Below are 16717 nucleotides of genomic sequence, written 5' to 3'. Positions count from 1 at the left end.
TGAATTATTGATTAACTCAGCCGCCACGTTGTTTTTCAAATATTTAAATGTGAAATTAGAAAATCAATTAAAATTTTTCAAAATAAGTAAATAAATCAGGAAGGATATAATAAAAAGATAGCCAATTAATAGGGCTGTAATGGAATGTGTGAATGGCCTTGGGCAAAAGGGGGGAAGAGATGCTAGTTTAATTGAAAGGGTTGACTAGAGCCAAGGATCCTGTTTATTTCTTCACATGTGACAGGATCAGCTCTTCCTTGTTTATCAAACACCTCTGTCACTTCAACTGAATTCTAACTCAGTGAGAGTCCAACCAATTAATCTGAGCAATTTTATCTGTTTAGATGCTTAGGAAATTATATTCAGTGCCATGCAAATAATCCCATGCAGGAATGTGCCACCCAAAAAAGAGCTGTTGAATAGCAGATGCAATAAGAGTAGAGAATTAACTAAATTTTACTGCTCATCTTTGTGGTGTAATTTCTCATATAGGCTTTTGCACGTTTGGTCAGATTCATTCTATGTCTTCCTCCAAAACAGCTCTAAACACCTCTTCAGATGTTTTATCTCCAGGAATTCTTAAAAAAAGAAGTCTTTTGGGATCACCAGGCAGTAAGAAGCCACATAGAAATAATCTGACCCACCACATTTGCTAATAGAAATCTAAAATGACTAGCTAAGGAAGTTCAGGAGAAGGTTTTCATTACACAGGTGCCCTGCGTGCCTTTAAGCAAGCTCACCAGACCCCTTTCTCACTGGACCTATTTTTTTTTAAATCCCATTTATATCCCGCCCTTCTCCGAAGACTCAGGGCGGCTTACAATTTAAAGCACAAATCAATGTGCTTAGCAATTTAAAGGAAATATAGCCAGTGGCCAGTTGAAGACTACCCCAGGAACCTACATTGTTTGGCTGTTCCTATTCCAAGGCCAGGAAATGGCAGACTTTCCTGTCTGGCTATATTCCAAAGTTTTGATGGGCTTGCCATGTTCAATAAATGCCACTGCCATTATCTTGGCAAATAACTTTTTCAAATCTTGCATAAATCATGCCAAAAAGACACAGTCAGATCATTAATCTATTACCACAAAAGCACAGTAACACAAATAAGAACAAATACTTCTGCCTGATATAAAAATTTATTCTTCTTCTGCAAATCCTGAGATTGCTCCAAGTCTGCTAAAATTTCTGTTTTGAGAATATCAATGCTGTTTGATTAATTAAGGACTGATGTACAGAGAATTAAAATCTGCTGAGAGAGTCCTCAAAATAGAAAGATTTCTTAATTTTTAATAACTGGTACCCAGTTATTTTCTGGATCAGAAAAATTGGTAATATAGAACTGGACAATTTTTTTCAACTGAGTCTCTGGAATCAAGATGCCACTACATGTTTGACTGCCGTGTGTTAGAATGGAATATAGCTAGATTCTGGGATTTGTAGTAGTGGAGGTTGAAATACTTTTATAAAGCATTAATGGAACTGCTCTTCCACTCCTATTTGCCTACTATAAGTAACAAGGAAAAGCAAAACTAAAGTATACAACTGATTAGTCTCATAACTCCAAATATTCTGCCCATATTTTCAGGTAGTACAAATCAGGGAACATTCAGCTTATCATATATTTCTTACTGATAATCCAAAATTAATATCAGTGCCATTTTCAATTAAGACCATATATGTATCTGGTCTTAACTGGTCTCAGAAAACTATGAAGCATTTTTTATCTCTGTCTGAGGCTCATGATACAATAGACCATTGTGATACCAACTACGCTGAAAAACTACATGGCAAATAGTGTCCATACACAACCACAGAAAATCTGAAATATACCCTAATTTCCTTCATTTAGAATCATCACTGGTTTCCCTCTAGTATTACTCCAATCAATCATTATTATTTCCAGGACAATTCACGACCCCTAAATCCAGGCTCCAATAAGACTCAGAGATTATCTTGTCAATATCCCTGCCATTTCCTCATTACAGAGATCAATGAGAACTTAGTAACATCAGCATTTTCTAAATAAGGAATTGGCAATATTGATCCTTCAGGCGTTAAACTCCAGATCCTATCAGCCCCAGCCAATGTGGTAAGCTATGAAAGATAATGGGACTTACAATCCAACAATGTCCATAAGACCATACAATGCTTATCACTCATATCAGTCTTCAGCTAACTTAGAGGTGGGGAACTACAGCCTCTTTATGACTTGTGGGCTTCAACTCCCAGAATTCCTGAGCCAGCATCAATTTCAGCTTCAACTTCAGAGTTGAAGTCTACAAGTCATAAAAGGGCCATAGTTCCCTATCCCTGAGTCAACTAATGTGATTCACATTACACATTCATATAGAAGAAAATAATCCTGGTAAATCTAAAAACTTAAGAAATAATTTGTCTGTGTTAAAAGTCAGTTACCCATCCCTTATAAAGTTATCATGGAGGTAATAAAATCCTGAGGTATGTTTATCAATTGGCTTTTAATATTCTCTAAGATCACATATCTGCAGTAGTCCAAGAGCACCTATCTCTATTTTGGCAAGAAGATCCTCGGACTATGGAAGACATATATCACCAGAACCACTATCCTGACACTTATCATTCAAAATCTGGTGATGGGACACTTGAGATGAAAGAATCACAATCCTCCTTATTAACTGCAACATAAAACAAAAATAACACAAAATCACACTACAGCACTACAGTCCCACCACACATAGCACCACACCTTGAGCAGCAATGTGTCTTTGACATCTTCTTTGGAGCCAGATAGCCCTTCACTATACAATACTTGAATTTTAAATTTTAAGATTTCTTTTTTTAAAAAAGGGGTCATACTGCGAACTTAAGCCTATCTTTGAAAACAACTTTATTTCAAAGAATAAGCAGATTCCATAAAGACCCCAATGATAATTTCAAAAAATAAAAATGATAGGCAACTTACCGTATATACTTGAGTATAAGCCGAATTTTTCAGCCCACTTTTTGGGCTGAAAAATTCCACTTCGGCTTATACTCCAGTCAACAAAAAAACTTACTGAGGACTTGTGCGCGGCCGAGGCTTTGGAGCTTCCGGGATCGCGCTCACCTCTCCCAAGCCACCGCCGTCCGGAGACCTGCCGAAGTTTGGGGAGGTTTGGGGAGGTGCGCGCGCACCTCCCCAAAAGTCCCCAAACGAAGCCGGGTCTCCGTTCCTCTGCGCCCTGCCTGCCTGCTTCTTTCCACAGCGGAAAGAAGCAGGCAGGCAGGGGGCGGAGGAACGGAGACCCGGCGACGTTTGGGGAGGTTTGGGCGCCTCTCCAAATATCCCCAAACGTCGCCGGGTCTCCGTTCCTCTGTGCCCTGCCTGCCTGCTTCTTTCCACAGCGGAAAGAAGCAGGCAGGCAGGGGGCGGAGGAACGGAGACCCGGCGACGTTTGGGGAGGTTTGGGCGCCTCTCCAAATATCCCCAAACGTCGCCGGGTCTCCGTTCCTCTGTGCCCTGCCTGCCTGCTTCTTTCCACAGCGGAAAGAAGCAGGCAGGCAGGGGGCGGAGGAACGGAGACCCGGCGACGTTTGGGGAGGTTTGGGCGCCTCTCCAAATATCCCCAAACGTCGCCGGGTCTCCGTTCCTCTGTGCCCTGCCTGCCTGCTTCTTTCCACAGCAGAAAGAAGCAGGGAGGCAGGGGGCGGAGGAACGGAGACCCGGCGACGTTTGGGGAGGTTTGGGCGCCTCTCCAAATATCCCCAAACGTCGCCGGGTCTCCGTTCCTCTGTGCCCTGCCTGCCTGCTTCTTTCCACAGCAGAAAGAAGCAGGGAGGCAGGGGGCGGAGGAACGGAGACCCGGCGACGTTTGGGGAGGTTTGGGCGCCTCTCCAAATATCCCCAAACGTCGCCGGGTCTCCGTTCCTCTGTGCCCTGCCTGCCTGCTTCTTTCCACAGCAGAAAGAAGCAGGCAGGCAGGAGGCGGAGGAACGGAGACCCGGCGATTTGGGCGCCTCTCCAAATATCCCCAAACGTCGCCGGGTCTCCGTTCCTCTGTGCCCTGCCTGCCTGCTTCTTTCCACAGCGGAAAGAAGCAGGCAGGCAGGGGGCGGAGGAACGGAGACCCGGCGACGTTTGGGGAGGTTTGGGCGCCTCTCCAAATATCCCCAAACGTCGCCGGGTCTCCGTTCCTCTGTGCCCTGCCTGCCTGCTTCTTTCCACAGCAGAAAGAAGCAGGCAGGCAGGGGGCGGAGGAACGGAGACCCGGCGACGTTTGGGGAGGTTTGGGCGCCTCTCCAAATATCCCCAAACGTCGCCGGGTCTCCGTTCCTCTGTGCCCTGCCTGCCTGCTTCTTTCCACAGCAGAAAGAAGCAGGGAGGCAGGGGGCGGAGGAACGGAGACCCGGCGACGTTTGGGGAGGTTTGGGCGCCTCTCCAAATATCCCCAAACGTCGCCGGTCTCCGTTCCTCTGTGCCCTGCCTGCCTGCTTCTTTCCACAGCAGAAAGAAGCAGGGAGGCAGGGGGCGGAGGAACGGAGACCCGGCGACGTTTGGGGAGGTTTGGGCGCCTCTCCAAATATCCCCAAACGTCGCCGGGTCTCCGTTCCTCTGTGCCCTGCCTGCCTGCTTCTTTCCACAGCAGAAGACCCGGCGACGTTTGGGGATATTTGGAGAGGCGCCCAAACCTCCCCAAACGTCGCCGGGTCTCCGTTCCTCCGCCCCCTGCCTCCCTGCTTCTTTCTGCTGTGGAAAGAAGCAGGCAGGCAGGGCACAGAGGAACGGAGACCCGGCGACGTTTGGGGATATTTGGAGAGGCGCCCAAACCTCCCCAAACGTCGCCGGGTCTCCGTTCCTCCGCCCCCTGCCTCCCTGCTTCTTTCTGCTGTGGAAAGAAGCAGGCAGGCAGGGCACAGAGGAACGGAGACCCGGCGACGTTTGGGGATATTTGGAGAGGCGCCCAAACCTCCCCAAACGTCGCCGGGTCTCCGTTCCTCCGCCCCCTGCCTCCCTGCTTCTTTCTGCTGTGGAAAGAAGCAGGCAGGCAGGGCACAGAGGAACGGAGACCCGGCGACGTTTGGGGATATTTGGAGAGGCGCCCAAACCTCCCCAAACGTCGCCGGGTCTCCGTTCCTCCGCCCCCTGCCTGCCTGCTTCTTTCCGCTGTGGAACGAAGCAGCCTGAACGAAGCAGGCTGCTTCTTTCCACTGCGGAACGAAGCAGCCTGCCTGCTTCTTTCCGCTGCGGAACGAAGCAGCCGGCGGCGGAGGCTTGCAGAACGGCGGATCGGCTTATACTCAAGTCACCAACTTTTTCCAGTTTTTGGGGGTGAAATTGGGGGTCTCGGCTTATACTCGAGTCGGCTTATACTCAAGTATATACGGTACATCCTGAGGCTTTAGTAAAAATGCCTATTTATATAAGAAATGAAAAATATTTTGCAATTGATTATATTCTAGCAGACTACAGAAAAACAGGAAATCAAACAATATCTTTTATACAGGTAGTCATTGCTTCATTGCCTGATTTAACAACTCTTAAAAAGTATGATCGTGTTAAAAAAAGAGTTTGGCAACCAAACTTCACATTTATGATCATTGTAGCATCCCACAATCACATAACTGCCATTTGTGTACTTCATAATTGGCTTGTGACAAGCTGAGTTAATGGAGAAGGAAGTAAAATTGTTTTGCTTAACAACCACAATGATTTGCTTTCTCATCAAAGGGGAAGTGAGGTCATAAGTCTTTCATGGTCATATGATGTTTGCTTAGTGACTACAATTTAGTGATGGAGTTGCCAGTCCCAATTGTGGTTGATAAACAATGACTACTTGTATTGGCTTTGCACACATTGCAACAGCCATGTTTTGGTTCGTTTATTTGAAAGCCTATTACATGTTCAAAATGTTAAATATTTAAACTAGCCACAAATAGGCTGGGGAAATCTCTGTCAAATATACAAGGATTTATTTACCCAGCCTCATCTAATGACATTTCTGTAATGCAAAGCAATTTTGAACATTTGTCCAGGATACTATTAATAACCAATTTAGCATTCCTTAGCATAATTGTAAGTGCTCAGAGAGCTGCTGCTGGCAGGAAAATGGTTAAAGTGAGAAAGTAATTCTCCACTCTAAAGTTATCAATTCTTTGCCAAAACTGGGCTACTGATCTACTGCCATTGTAGCTGATCCTGTGTTCTAATTTCTAAATGCCCTCATCCAGAAACCATATTTCTTTTCTCCTATATATCTACAGTATTTTCTGAGATATTATATCCATACTTGAAAGCATGCCTTCAAACCATGTAAGATGCTGCCAATGTCAACTGAAGTATCATCTCATAGGGCAGATATATTCCCAACAAGCACTTCTTACTCCTTATTTCATGACATCTGAAAAGCTAAATATGTGCCTCTCATTATGCTATTGTGCTCTGTACTGCCTCTGAGCATCATCTTTACCATACACTATTAATGATCAAGATGATGCTGTCTGGGAAACTGTATCCCCAGGGAAACACTTAAACATATAAATATCTACTGAGAATTCTAAAGTTTCAGCCACCCCCTAACCCCCCAAATGTTTTGTCTGATTCTACTGACTCTAGGTAGCTAAATCAGTTCTCATTAAAGAATTGTTCTGTTATGTTCCAAAGAAACTGCATTCTTTTACAAAAACAAAAGAAACAAATTACATTGCAGGGCATACTAAACAAAGAGCAAGTTGATATGAAATCACTAGAGTTTTCAGGTTTAATCAGTTTCTACACAATTCAATGCTATTACTATATATCCTTTCCTAAGATTCCTAATGAAAGGAATAAGAGTTTTAGTATTCCAAATTCAGAAAATTCTAAATTGTCTTATTTAATTCAAGGACTTCATAGATTAAAAATCTAACTGCATGTTTGCTATTTTAAGTAATAACTTTAAAAGAGAGAGAATATTAAATCATAATATTTAGATTAAAATGATCCAGCAATATTTTTCAACATTAAAAAAGTTTTAAACATTTAACATACAATTACAATTCTAGCTTTTTAAATAGTTATTATTTACCTTCAAATAAACTGAGGTCTCTTCGTAGCCTTGGTCCATAAAGCCCTTCTAAAATACTTTCAAAACCTAACAAAAAACAAAAATTAAACATTTTACTGTACAGTATATCAAATAGTTTCACAAATGTAGCAGATGAAAAGCTAAAATCACTGAACATAAGCACATTGTTACAGAAAAGGAAATGTTTCTGGATACAGGTAGTTCTCAGTTTACAATCACAATTTCTGTTGCTAAGTGAGACATTTGTTAAGTGAGTTTTGCCCCATTTTACGACTTTTTTTGCCATATTTGTTAAGTGAATCATTGCAGTTGTTAAGTTACTAACATGGCTTCTAAGTGAATCTGGCTTCCCCATTGATTTTGCTTGTTAGAAAGTTGCAAAAGATGATCAAATGATCCTGCAACATTGCAACTATCATATATATGTCAGTTGCCAAGCATCTGAATTTTGATCAGGTGACTTATGGGGATGCAGCAATGATCATAAGTATGAAAACTGGTCATAAGTCACTTTTTTCAGTGCCACTGAGACTTTGAACAGTAAGTCAAGAATGACCTTTATAGAGATTTCAGAAAAAACTCAATGATCTAAAGGCACTGATATACATCTCCCCTCCCCTCCCCCCTCAACACACATACTCAAGTCTCAATATAACAGTAGCAAATAGTAAGTTCACATTTTCTACTGTACCTTGTACCTTTAGATGAATGGGATTTAGGTGAAAAATGATCCCATTCATACCACTTTCCATTAAAAAAATAAAACAATTCAGGATGAACTGAACTGATTCAACAAATGGTCAACAAAAGTTTATCATGAATACACTTTGTATATTCAGGGCTGTGTGAAAACTGAACTATTTTTCAAAATAGTGAATATCTAAAGCCTCTGTTGCCATGAGAACATAAGGAGATATTTTCAATAGAAGAACTATGAACAGAGTAATTTGTAAAGAATGAAGGTGATGGTGAAATCCAAAAAGTGAGATGAACCAGAGGAAACAACAGTCTAAAGAAGTCATTAGTCTATTAAGTTGCATTGTATTGTGATTTACCATTTTAATAGGGAATATGATTTATTAAAAACGCTCTCTCAAAATAAAATGTAACGTAATACAATATAATATAATAATATAAATATTATATGAAAGACTGTCTCTGTTCTGATTACATTACACATGACTCATTAATTACAGCCTCTTAAAATTTGTTATATAAATTTGGAAACTTGTGTCATGTACATATACTGAGGGAATAGTATACAATCACTGACATATAAATGCAACTATCCAGCATCTTTTTTATGTTCTTCCTCTTGCAAAGCTCTCTAAAGCAGGGCTTTTCAACCTTTTCACCAATTGTACCACTTTTAGGGTAAGGCAATATCCGAGTAGCACCAGTCGTCCAGCAAGGTGTCAAAAACTTGACCAAAAAAAATGAAAAAAAAATGATAAAGTACAAATAGACCTCGACTTACAACAATTCGCTGTTACAACAGTACTGAAAAAAGTGACTTTATGACCATTTTTCACACATGACTACTGTAGCATTCCCAGGGTCATGTGATTTACATTCAGATGCTTGGCAACTGATTCATACTTATGACATTCACAGTGTCCCAGGGTCATGTGATCAATGGCCAGGGGTGGCGTGGCCAGCTTATCACTCAGGTTGCCGGGTGCCTGTGGGGGAGAATCTGTGGGTCTCTGGTGGACGGGGGTGGATGCCTTGTTCCCTCCCTCTCTCCCATTGTCCCTTCCTTCCTTCTTTCCTTTCCTTCCTCTTTGTCTCTTCCTCCTTTTCTCCCTCCCTCTCATTGTCCTTCTCCTCCTTCTTTCTCCCTTCCTTCCCTCCCTCCCTCCCTTCCAAACAACCTGCTAGTCCAAACTACAAATACTGCACCTCACACAACCTGCCCATCTCCCATTTTCAGGCACGTACATTACGAACCGGCTACTTCTCCCAGTCATTTTTCCCCTACCAGAGCACAGCGTTCGAGCCAGGTTCCTGATCCTCTCCCTGTACATCATTCTTCCCATAGCTCTCCCCAGTGCTGTTGAGAGATCCCCATTTCTGGCTGCATTGCTACCATTATCAAGTTAATTTTCACCCGCCCGAAGGAAGAGAGTTATGCTTTTCTCCCTCCTCCAAAGTAAGGGAGACAAACCTGCATTGCCACCAAGTCACCCTTCCTTCAGGCAAGGTAATCTCCTTGAAAATGCAAAACCACAGGGGCTCCATTTTTTGCAAAGGGCAGCACATGCACCCCACGAGCAACCCGCAGCTCCGGAGCCGCATGCGGCTCTTTCAGCCATCTCCTGCGGCTCCCAGGCTTCTGCCATGTGCAGTCCAAAAAAAAAAGTGGGACTAAAAAAGTTCAACCAATCAATTCAAATATGCAGGGTAGGAGCATATCTCGCCTTGGCTCCACTCTTCAGTCAAACCCTGTTCTGCTCATGTGCGCATGTATGTGCATGCGCACACATTTTTTGCGGCTCCCAGTTTTTCCTTTTGTGAGGGAACCGGTTCCGAGTGGCTCTTTCACTGTTTCAGGTTGCTGACCCTGGACTAGAACCTTGGGATGAGTTGGGAGAGTGGAAATATCTGACTGCAATCCTGAGCCAGTCCGTTGAGTGGTTAAGAGAAAAGTTTGAAGGACTGGAGGTGGGAGGAAAGGAGTAGGTCACCCGTCAGTTACTTTCCAGTGAACAGGATGACAGACGCCCCCAAGACCATCCCCAATCCAGGTGAAGTGCCAATCCCATAGCTGAAGCCTGGGCTGCCTCCCCCCCAACCAGCCACCAGCTTTAACTTCGAGTCCAGTGTAGAGGCGAAGCTCAGACTGCCATCAAGTGTCGTGATAGCCCTGACCATCGCCAGTGGCCTGCCAGCCCTGATCACCATCAATGCTATGCCAGTCCTGACCATCGGCAACAGTATGTTAGCCCCGATCGGTTCCACCGCTATGCAAGCCCTGACAGGTACCCACGCCATATTAGCCCTGAATGTTATCAGCATAGAGCAAGCCCCGATCGCCGCCCCGATCGTCGCCTTAACAGATATCCATGTCGAGCTAGTCTGGATCGATCTTGGCACCATGCTAGTCCCGACCGTCATTGTTACAGAATTAGTCCTGAGCGACACCTCCAGCGACTCAGCCTCGAATGTTACAGGTGCCACACCAGTCCAGGGCCTCTGCCAAGAGCTGATTGAGCAGCGGGACTCCCATGAGATCAATTGCAACATTATGGGTTGCTACAGGTTCTCTTAGATCAGCAGTGAGCTGTAGCAGCCCCTCCTTTCAAACCCACGTTTGATGGTGACCCTGAGAAGTTAACTTTCTTTTTGAGTCAAGTGCGCTCCCACATGAACAGGAATGCTAACGCCTATCCAGACCCTGCCACTATGGTTGATGTGATAGCGGCAAACCTAGAGGGGGAGGCAGCAGAGTGGTTGAACAGCCACTGACTCCTGGACCTGGACCAAGGCCAGATCCGATGAGGTGTCCACTTCCCCAATGAACCCCACTGACTGGGATGACTGGCGCTCCAAAGGCATCATCTGGACTGCCAATCAAGTGTTTTAGATGTGGCCAACCGGGCCACTGAGCAGCTGTTTGTCCAGTTCCTTTCCATCAGCAAAAAAGCATTTCGACCCTACCAGAAAAGCAAAAAGGAACCTCGCAGTCCACCAGAGAAAAATCAAGGTGGATTAACCAGGAGCAAGCCACTCAAGTCACTTCCCCTACTCAAGAAAAGGCCAAGGCTCTGACTGAAGCCACCATTTCACCCGCTCTATATGACAGCAATGATGAGGGAGAGAATGACCCGATGGTGAGTCAGCCTGTTCCACCTTTTTCCCTCTCTGAGAACCTCTTAGTCCCTAAAACAGGCACCTGAAAGGGCTTACATGTGTTAATAGACTCTGGGTGTTCACGATGCTTGATCAGCCTCCCTGCCGTCCTCAAATTGGGCATCAGAGCAAAAACGCTTTCCTCCCCCATGAGGTTTGAACAGGCAGAAAGATCCTTTATGGGCGGAGCTTTAATCACTCACCTAACTGAGTCAGTGAGACTGGAATGGGGGAACATTGGGAGTTTATCCAATTTGTGGTGGCCCCAAAAATGACCGAAGTAGTGATTTTGGGATTAGCTTAGTTCAGGGGTGTCAAACTCAATTTCATTGAGGGCCACATCAGCATTGCGGTTGCCCTCAGGGGGCCGGGTGGGTGTGGCCTACTGGGTGGGCGTGGCTAGAGTGTGTATGGCCTACTGGGTGGGCGTGGCCAGCTCTACATCGTTGGCATCAAGGGTGCCTAGGGGGCCTGGGCAGGAGTGGGACAGATCTGGGGGTCTCTGGCAGAAGGAGGGTCTCTGGGCCGGGGCCAAGGCAGTGGGGGCCGTTCCCTCACTCTTTCCAGGATGGCTTTACGGGCCGCATAAAACCACTTCACGGGCCGAATCCGGGCCCCGGGCCTTGTGTTTGACATGTCTGGCTTAGTTGGACAAATGGAAACCACCAACATGATAGGAGAAGGGGATGAGAATCCTGAGGTTACCCATAGGGCCGTCACCCCCCAACCCCTCTAATGATGCCAGCGGGATACCAGAACCACCATCTGAGAAACTAAAAGTGGCGGCAAATCCCCTGCCAGGAGTACCTCTCATTCCCAGTGAATAACGAGACTTTGGAAGTGTTTAGCGAGGCAGAATGTGACATTCTACACCCCCCCAATAGAAACAATGACTGTGCCATTGAGATTCTACCAGGGGCTAACTTGCCAAAGCCGAAGATGTATGCAATGATCCCTCTCAAAGTGGAAGAGCTGAGGGAATACATTGATAAAATTTTTGTGAGGGCTTATATTGAACCCGCAAAATCCAAAGTGGCTGTCCCTGTACTTTTTAAGGAGAAAAAAGGTGGATCACTTAGACTTTGCATTGATTTGGTCTGAACGCTGTTAGCGTGGAGAATATATACCCTCTCTCCTTAATGAAGGACATGTTAGCCCACTTGGCAAAAGGACGAATTTTTATCAAATTAGACCTAAGAGGCTTATTATCACGTGAGAATAAGAAAAGGTGATGAATGGAAAACTGTTTTCAACAGCCTCCTGGGTAGTTATCAGTTCAAAGTCATGCCTTTTTGATTACAAGGAGCTCCTGCAGTGTTCATGCAGCTGATCAACCAGGTGTTGCATGATCATTTATATAAAGGGGTTTTGGTGTATCTTGATGACATCTTAATCTATACAGTGACTATGGCAAAACATAACAGTTTTAGTAGGAGAAGTACTAAAAAACTGCTGAACGCTAAACTCTACACCAAACTCTCGAATTGTGAGTTCCATTAGGCAGGTTTGGATTATCTGGGTTACAAAATTTCCAGTGAAGAAATTGAAATGGATCCAGCTAAAGTAAAAGTGATTGAATGGCAGCCCCCACAAACCTGGAAACAGCTCCAGAAATTTTTGGGATTTGCTCATTTCTACCGCTGAGCTTGTCGATCAGAAGGTCGGCAGTTTGGCGGGTTGAATCCCGAGTGCCGCGTAACAGAGTGAGCGCCTGTTACTCGTCCTAGCTTCTGCCAACCTAGCAGTTCGAAAGCACGTAAAAATGCAAGTAGAAAAATAGGGACCACTCCGGTGGGAAGGTAACAGCGTTCCGTGCACCTTTGGCGTCTAGTCATGCCGGCCACATGACCACGGAGACGTCCTCGGACAAGCGCTGGCTCTTCGGCTTTGAAACGGAGATGAGCACCGGCCCCTAGAGTTGGAAATGACTAGCACGCATGTGCGGGGGAACCTTTACCTTTACTGCCAATTTATCCCTTCATTTGCAGATTGCTTTGCTCCCTACAGAACTATTAAAAACTGGCAAAGATAGGGGTAAACCACGACCAGGTCAACCCCTACACTGGTCATTAGAGTGCCAAGCCGTTTTTGAAAATTTAAAAAGAATGTTTGCTGCAGAACCAATTCTCAAACACCCTCATCCTGAGGAGCAATTTGTTATTCAAGCTGATGCCAGCGATGTTGATGTGGGGGCACTGCTGTTACAAAAAAAAAACATAAAGGAAATTTACAACCCTGCGCTTACACTTCAAAATAGCTCACTGACACAGAGCGGAGGTGGGCCATTTGGGAGAAGGAAGCCTTTGCAATCAGATGGGCTTTACTGACTTGGCGTCATTTACTAGAGCAGTGTTTTTCAACCTTTTTTGGGCAAAGGCACACTTGTTTCATGAAAAAAATCACGAGGCACTCCACCATTTTCCACACCGTTGGACCTCCCCACGGTCGCTACATGAATGGTCGTAAGTCGAGGATGGCCTGTGTTCTCAAGGGGTTGGACTAGATGACCTCCAAGGTCCCTTCCAACTTCTTCTTCTTCTTCTTCTTCTTATTATTATTATTATTATTATTATTATTATTATTATTATTATTATTATTATTATTATTATTATTATTATTATTATTAGCCTCTTTATTTTATTTTATTTTATTTTGGGGCTTTTGTTTGTTTGTTTTTGCTGTGAAGGAAAAGGAAAGCTTGCATTTCTTTTTAATTTATCTTTCTGTATTTTCTTTTTTCCCTTCTTTTCTTTCTTCCTTCCTTCCCTCTCTTCCCTCCCTCTCATTTCTTTCTTTATCTTCCTTCCTTCCTTTCTCTCTCCCACTTTCTTTCCCTCCCTCTCTCAATTTCTTGCTTTCTACTTGTGGAAATTGGAAGCTACTTGCATTTCTTTTTAATTTTTCTTTCTGCATTTTTCTCCTTCATTTATTTTTCTTTGTTTCTTTGTTTCTTTCTTTCTTTCTTTCTTTCTTTGTTTGTTTCTTTCTTTCTTTCTCTTTTTCTTTCTTTTCTCTTTCTTTCTTTTTCTCTCTTTCTTTCTTTCTATCTTCCTTCCTTTCTTTCCTGCCTTTCTCTCTCCCACTTTCTTTCCCTTCCTCTCTCAATTTCTTGCTTTCTACTTGTTGTGGAAACTGGAAGCTACTTGCATTTCTTTTTAATTTTTCTTCCTGCTTTTTTTCCTTCCTTCCTTCCTCCCTTCCTCTCTCTCTCTCTTTCTTTTCTATTCTCCTTTTTTTCTTTCTCCCTCCCTTTTCCCCTTCCCCCTTTTTTCCCCTTCCTTTTTTCTTTCTTTCTCACCTTTACCATCAAAAGCACTTCACTCCAGAGGGGGGGGGGAAACCCCAAAGGTTTTTAATTGCTTTGGTCCAAAGGACATTTTATTATGCAACGTATCAAAAGGACAGGTTAAAAAAAAATCAGCCATGTAATTTTTCAGACGCAAGCGAAGCCTCCAAGAGCGAAGCGGTCAGATCCCTCTATTTCGGGCTTGGGCGAGGGGTCGCGGCGAGCAACCAGGCAGCCGACCAGGCGGGAGTCTCGCATCCTCAGCCACGCGGGGAGTAAGGAGTAAGCGGCGCGTGCTGGGGAAGAAGAGCTTTTTCGAACATTGCAGGCAACCAACCACGCGGCAGCTCAGGCGAGCCGGGCTGGCCGCCTGTCCGTCCTCTTCCGATAAGCGAGCCGGTCGCCTCTCCCCAGCTTCTCTCTCTTCAGCAAGAGACCCTCCGAAGCCAGAGAAGGGGGCGGAGCTACGCTGCCGTGGAGCCCTGGTGCCTAGAGAGGTCGAGCCCACTTCTTTTCCCGGGCTTTTGCTTCCAGCAAAGTAGGGCCGTCAGCTTAGCCAAGGCTCCCCGCCAGAGTCTTGCAGCGCCGCTCCGCCCGTGGCTGTTCCTCCTCCTCCTCCTCCTCCTCCTCTCACCGCTGTCTCCTAGGTCAGTGTTTTTTCAATTCTTCCCACGGCACACCAGGCAACATCTCACGGCACACTAGTGTGCCGCGGAACAGTGGTTGAAAAACACTGTACTAGAGGGTGCAAGGTGCCTTTTGAAGTATGGACTGATCACAAAAACTTAGAAGCACTGAAAGCTCCCTGTAAATGGACTACCAAACAAGTAAGCTGGGCTCAATATTTTAATCGTTTTAACTTTACCCTAAAATACATACTGGGAGGAAAGAATTTCTTAGCTGATGTCCTCTCTAGACTGCCTCAATATGAAAGCCACCGTGAACAAGTCATAGATTCTATTATGCCACCACAAGTTATTTCTCAAATAAACCCTGGGAAACGACAACATGTGAAGTTCCCTAAGCCAGTCAACCCATTGACAAAGAAATTAAAGCAAGGAGTGAAAAATGACAAATGGCTCAAGGAAAATCAAACCATCCTAATCATAGTATCTTAGATGCTATGTAGATTACCAACAGACAAGTTGGACTGATCTCCTCCCTTTTGCTGAAGTGGTTTACAACAACACAGTACACAGCACCAGGACTCCCCTACCTCTCAAACATTAGATCAGTGGATGTCTGCTTGGAGGAGTGTTTGGAACAATACAAAGAAAGCTTTAACAAAAGCCTGAGAGGTTTACAAAAAGCAAGCTGATAAGAAAAGAGCACCTCAGAAGTCATTCCGTGTGGGGGAAAAGGTTTATCTTTCTACAAAATATCTAAGACTTAACTTACCTAGCAAAAAATTGGGACCAAAATACCTGGGACCATTTCCCATAGTGCAGCTCTTAAACCCAGTCACTGTAGAATTAAAACTCCCTCGTCTTAGGAAAGATCCACCCAGTGTTTCACTGCAGTCTGTTAAAACCTTCCACAGAATCAACTCTGAGACCCCCTCCTAAGAAAGCACCTGGCCTGCTTGTGGTGGCTGGAGACTCATTACAAAGTAAAGCATAGTCTTGATGCTAGATTATTCAAGGGTAAATTGCAATATTTAGGGCAGGGAAAGGGATATCCGTTATCAGAAACCATCTGGGTGAAGAGTATTGATATGAAAGCTGATAGACTTATACGCAAATTCTATGATAAACATTCAAGTAAACTGAGGGGATTCTTAATTTTTATTCTTGTATAATTTGCAGCATTTTTCCTCTTTTAAGGGGAGCCAAATGTCAACGTTATGACAAACCGAATTGAAGCCATTTTCATTTTGTCTTCAATGCCACATGTTTACTTTAGAAGGAGGGATGGATGTAGTTCTCAGTTAGCCAAAACAATTCAAATGATTGGGAACCAAGGTAATTGTTGATAACATTTGGCGGGCTGGAGAGCTGGGAGGAATGCCCGTGTTTTTGAACAATTGGTGAATGTGATTTATGACAGCAAATTGGGCTGGGAATTACAACTTGCAACTTTGTAACCAAGGGGAGGGGAATTTAGTCTTGGGTTCACCTTTGTATGTGCCGTTATTTTGTAGCCAAATAAAAATGTTCTTTGAGGAAGAATTCCTTGCCTTGAAGTTCTTTTAATTGGTATCTATTGGACCCATGACAACTGAACTGTGGTGTGTTTCCAACGTACATTTGTTACATGATTAGCAAAAAGTTCATTTACTTCTTCTGTTTGGTTGGGTGGCAATGGGCTTCTTTCTTCTTTCTTATATTAACCTGCATGTATTCTAGGAGGCTTTCATTCTTGGTTTTATGCATGTAGTGATCTCTTATATATAATGAAACTACACCTCCTCTTTTAGGTCTGTTTCTTATAGCCTGTGAGTTTCATCCCACCAAGTTTCAGTAATGGCAATTGTATCATACCTGCCCTTGTGTACTAGTACTTCAAGCTCTCCCTGCTTGTTTCCCAAACTTTGAGCCATTGGTGTATAGGCATC

At 44.2% G+C, this 16717-nt stretch overlaps 1 protein-coding gene across 5 annotated transcripts in view; it reads right to left on the bottom strand.

Annotated features, from left to right (window-relative positions):
- The window catches only part of LCORL (ligand dependent nuclear receptor corepressor like), a 246480-nt gene that overhangs the window by 148945 nt on the left and 80818 nt on the right, over window positions 1-16717 (bottom strand). For all 5 annotated transcript variants that reach the window (XR_014027093.1, XM_081332617.1, XM_081332619.1 and 2 more), the window contains exon 2: window positions 7026-7091. Coding sequence is in view for 4 of the 5 variants with exons in the window: in XM_081332617.1 (XP_081188743.1) it covers window positions 7026-7091 (66 nt within the window). In the remaining variant the exon portion in view is untranslated. The remainder of the gene's footprint in view (window positions 1-7025; window positions 7092-16717) is intronic.

Source organism: Vipera berus, assembly GCF_964194415.1.
Source record: "Vipera berus genome assembly, chromosome: 7".
Lineage (NCBI taxonomy): Eukaryota > Metazoa > Chordata > Lepidosauria > Squamata > Viperidae > Vipera > Vipera berus.
The sequence above is the reverse complement of the archived record's forward strand: the minus strand, read 5'-3'. Positions and strand labels throughout refer to the sequence as shown.